This window comes from Otolemur garnettii, unplaced genomic scaffold, assembly GCF_000181295.1.
Source record: "Otolemur garnettii isolate 467f Iridium unplaced genomic scaffold, OtoGar3 scaffold00041, whole genome shotgun sequence".
Classification (NCBI taxonomy): Eukaryota; Metazoa; Chordata; class Mammalia; order Primates; family Galagidae; genus Otolemur; species Otolemur garnettii.
The window spans coordinates 5,270,585-5,274,701 of record NW_003852436.1 but is presented as its reverse complement, the minus strand read 5'-3'; the positions used below and the strand labels follow the sequence as shown (position 1 = coordinate 5,274,701).

Sequence of the window (4,117 nt, the reverse complement as noted above, 5' to 3'; positions counted from 1 at the left end):
TAACTATTTCATTCCTGTGACTTGGGAGCCCTGTGCTTATGGTCTGTTAAGTCTTTGTAAGTTCTATCCCAGTGACCTTCCATCCTGAATGGTAGTCGGACAGTTTTTCTTAACAGTGGGTTTAACAGACAAAATGGAATGTTAAGGAAGGTATGTCCCCAGTATACCAGTGTAAAACATTAAAGCCCACATGTTCGGTTTTCTGTGGAATTCCGTAGAGGTCTGAGGAGAAACTTAGTTGAAAACAGCTGATCTGGAATAGTAGTGCACCCTGGCACAGGGCTTGGAGTTTAGGAATTATTGGAAGAAGTACGTAGATCTGTGTGTGAATAGGCATTGTTTGTGTACAGAGTGCATTTATCTCTCATGTTGTATGTTATTTTTACATCATGTTTATATAATAACTACAAATCATTTAAGCTGTACTAATACCATTTTGTGTTTTTTTCAGTTAGCAGGTTGTAAAAATACAACTAATATAATGTGGGGACAGATGGAATTTTTTTGTTACAAATGAGGTCTTCGTACTCATCATTTTTAGACTAAGGATTTTAATCCAATATTGGAGTTCATAATGACTCATTTTTGTCTTCTAGAAAACTCCTGCTAAAGAGGGCTGAGATCCTCTTCAGCTGTGTGAAACATACATTTGGAGTGTTAGAACAGGACCCGAGAACCTTCATTGATAATTTAGCTTAAAAACCTGACTTACTCATCCAACTCTTTTGTTTCACCAGTAAGAAAGTTGGAATTCATGTAGAGCTTAAGTGATTTGCTAAGAGTCAGTAACATTCAGTGATAAGAACCCTAGAATACTATGTCTGCTAATTTGTGCTTAGGTCTCCCTCCCCCCCCACAATAAAGGAATAAAGGACTGTGATTCTACAATGGCTTTTTTGGAAGGTTGGTACAGAAGAGGCTATTGTTTGTGCAAAGAATGTAAGTTGTAAGGTCAGGGTGGCTTCTTAAAATGGGGATATGAAGAGTCTGCTAATTTAGGGTGAAATTTGTTTACCTAATCCTTTTGTCTGAGTAGTAAGACTACTGATCTAGAGTATATATGGATCTTAGATGCTGTCTTTTGGAGTTTCAGAAATAAAAAAATAATAGGGCTATGAATTTTGAGATTTTTAGAAGTATGAAGGGTAAATTGTGTTACAGAACTTTTGCTTACACATTTTTGGGTAAAACTTTTAACACACATTTTGTTCATTTTAAAGAGCTCATCAGTCAATCAGTCAGCATCTCAGAGTAGCAACCCAAGTGTCCAGAGAAAGTCATCACATGCAAGTGATAGGAAAGGCAGCAGGCGGAGAATGGATACAGAAGAACGGAAAGACAAAGGTAAGGTATTTCATCACTGGAAGCAGATGCTAGAGGTCTGTGTCTGGTTTAAAATTATATTAGGGAAAGAGCACTTAAGTTGTTAAGCCGTTTATCTAATGTCATTTACCCACCTGTTGGTAAGGAACATTGTTCAAGCAAAAGCATGTAAAATGTTCTAATGCCTACATTTTTCATTGATAAAACATGGTTCAGATAGTACTTTTTACTTTTTTATCTTCATATTTTGTTCTTCCGTATTCAAACTTGAGTGGTGACTGATGCTGTCTTTTTTATTTTGATTTGTTACAGACTCTATTCATGGACATACTCACTTGGAAAAAAAACCTGAACCAAGCACATTGGAGGTAAATTTTTAAACACTAATTGCAATTTTTGTTTTTTTACCTCCATGATAGTACAGTATGAAGAAGTGGAATGAGAAGATGGAGATAATTCCAAATGTTTTATAACTACACACATGTTTTAGGACAGTAGAAAAGCAGGGAAAAGATGACAGAGATTGAGAAGTCACAGATTATAACCATTTCTTTAAGGTACATGAGGATGCTCTCTGAATTGTTGCAAAGTAGCTTTCATTAGCCATCATTCTAGTATATTGATGCTTTCAAGGGAGTAGAGTGTGCTGTTTAAGTCATGCCTCCAATAACAAGTACCCAGTAGTAAAAGTGTGCAGGCCAAAGTTAAGCTACCCATTGATGGCCAGATATAATTGGAAAAAACGCTTAGTGGTGAGAGGGTTCTGTCTGAGGCATGTAGGGTGGATTATGAAAGGAAACCACAATTATCCCAGAATATAGGTCTTTGAAATAGAAAATTATGCTTTTTGTTTTTGTCTCCAAAGAATATTAGTGATGATAAATGTACAAGAATTTCATCACCATCAAAATCAAAGAAATTAGAGTGCCCATCTCCTGCAGAACAAGTAAGTACATTGTTGAATTTGACGTTGAATGCTGTACTGTTTCTTTGCTTTGTATATGATCATTTAAAAATAAGCTGGGTGTGGTGGCTCATGCCTGTAATCATAGCACTCTGGGAGACTGAGGTGGGAGGATTGCTTAAGGCTAGGAGTTTGAGATGACCCTGAGCATGAGTGAGACTCCATTCTCTATAAAAAAAAGTGACAAATTAAGCAGGTGGAGTGGCATGTGCCTATAGTCCTAGCTACTCAGGAGGCTGAGGCAGGAGGATGATTTGAGCTCAGGAGTTTGAGGTTGCTTTGGGCTATGATGAAGCCACTGTACTATAGCCTGGTGACAGATAGAGACTCTGTCTCAACAATAACAAAAAAGGAAGGAACCACCTCTTTGTAAAGTAGAAGAATTTATTCTAGCATCACAATTTATGTTCAGTTTTTTGTGTAGGCAATTCTTAGGTAGGTTCAAATTTGTTTGCATATCATTTTTAGTTACTCTGTGTATGTGTCTTATTTCTAAGACTAGAGGGCCATTTATACTTCAGTTGTATAAAAGGCAGGCCACTCAAGGTATATACATCTAATGGTTAAAATTAGTGTTTAAGCAAAATAAACTCTTGTCTTTTTCTATCCCCTCTTCTTGAAGAAGCCAGCAGAACATGTGTCTTTGTCAAGTCCAGCTCCCCTTCTAGTTTCTCCAGAGGTACATCTAACTCCTGCGGTGCCTTCTTTACCAGCCACTGTGCCAGCCTGGCCAAGTGAACCTACAACTTTTGGACCAACAGGTTAGAGAAGAATTTAGAAAATCCAACCTTCCAACCAACAAAATCCTTTCATGTCAGAGACTTTAAATTCTTGGGTGCAAGCTTGTTCTCAGAGCAGGGTTAGGTATGGGTATGCAGTGCCTCACAGAGCTTTCTGTCATCTTCTGCTTTGCTCTGCTTCCATTGTGGGATGGCCATCTTAATTTAGGCAGTATTCATCTGAGATAAGCCCTCATAATCCCAGGAGCATCATGTTTGACTTGGGTATCTCCACTGGATGCTTCAGTTGCTCAGCATGAACCAGCACCATGGTTTGATGTTTCCCCCACTTCTTTATGGCCCCTATTGAACCCTACGCCCGGTCCTGTGCCTTACACGTTTGCAAGAGCTACTATTAGAAGACATTGACTCAAAGCTTGTTTCCTGGGCTCATTTCTTCCTATGTGCCCAGGAGGGTCCTTGGTTGATACAAAAAGTTCTTGTTTAGATTGTTTACATGCCATTTTACTGGCTATATCAGTTATGCAGTATTCTTAACAGTTTCATGCAAACTTATTTGTAGAAGGAATTATTTCCACCTTTTGTTGTTTTTGATTCTTTTCTCTCTCTTTTGCAGGTGTTCCTGCTCAAATTCCTGTTTTGTCAGTGACACAGACTCTGACCACTGGACCTGATTCTGCTGTATCTCAAGCTCATTTAACACCCTCTCCAGTTCCTGTGTCAATACCGGCAGTTAACCAGCCCATGATGCCTTTGCCTCAGACGTTGAGCCTTTATCAGGACCCACTCTATCCTGGGTTTCCTTATAATGAAAAGGGAGATAGAGCCATTGTACCACCTTATTCACTGTGTCAGACTGGGGAGGACTTGCCTAAAGGTAAGATCCTTCTCCAACTTCAGATTGATTTTATTTATTAAGTACAATTAGTTTTAGTGACAAATGTAGAGATAAAAGTAGGGGTTAGAGGTCTGATCTTTTTTTTTAGTAACTTGAAGGAAGGACTTGGAAAGGAGAGAAGTTTGGCTATTAATTATTCACTTCTTTTTCAGCTTGGTTTGTTAGAAAATGTATTAGAAATTTTTTTTTTTT

At 38.2% G+C, this 4,117-nt stretch overlaps 1 protein-coding gene across 4 annotated transcripts in view; it reads left to right on the top strand.

Moving 5' to 3' along the window:
• Positions 1-4,117, top strand: part of OTUD4 (OTU deubiquitinase 4) — a 46,188-nt gene that overhangs the window by 34,141 nt on the left and 7,930 nt on the right. For all 4 annotated transcript variants that reach the window (XM_003790195.3, XM_023513439.1, XM_023513440.1 and 1 more), the window contains exons 15-19: positions 1,221-1,344; positions 1,636-1,691; positions 2,189-2,269; positions 2,910-3,048; positions 3,644-3,904. In XM_003790195.3, the coding sequence (XP_003790243.2) occupies positions 1,221-1,344; positions 1,636-1,691; positions 2,189-2,269; positions 2,910-3,048; positions 3,644-3,904 (661 nt within the window). The remainder of the gene's footprint in view (positions 1-1,220; positions 1,345-1,635; positions 1,692-2,188; positions 2,270-2,909; positions 3,049-3,643; positions 3,905-4,117) is intronic.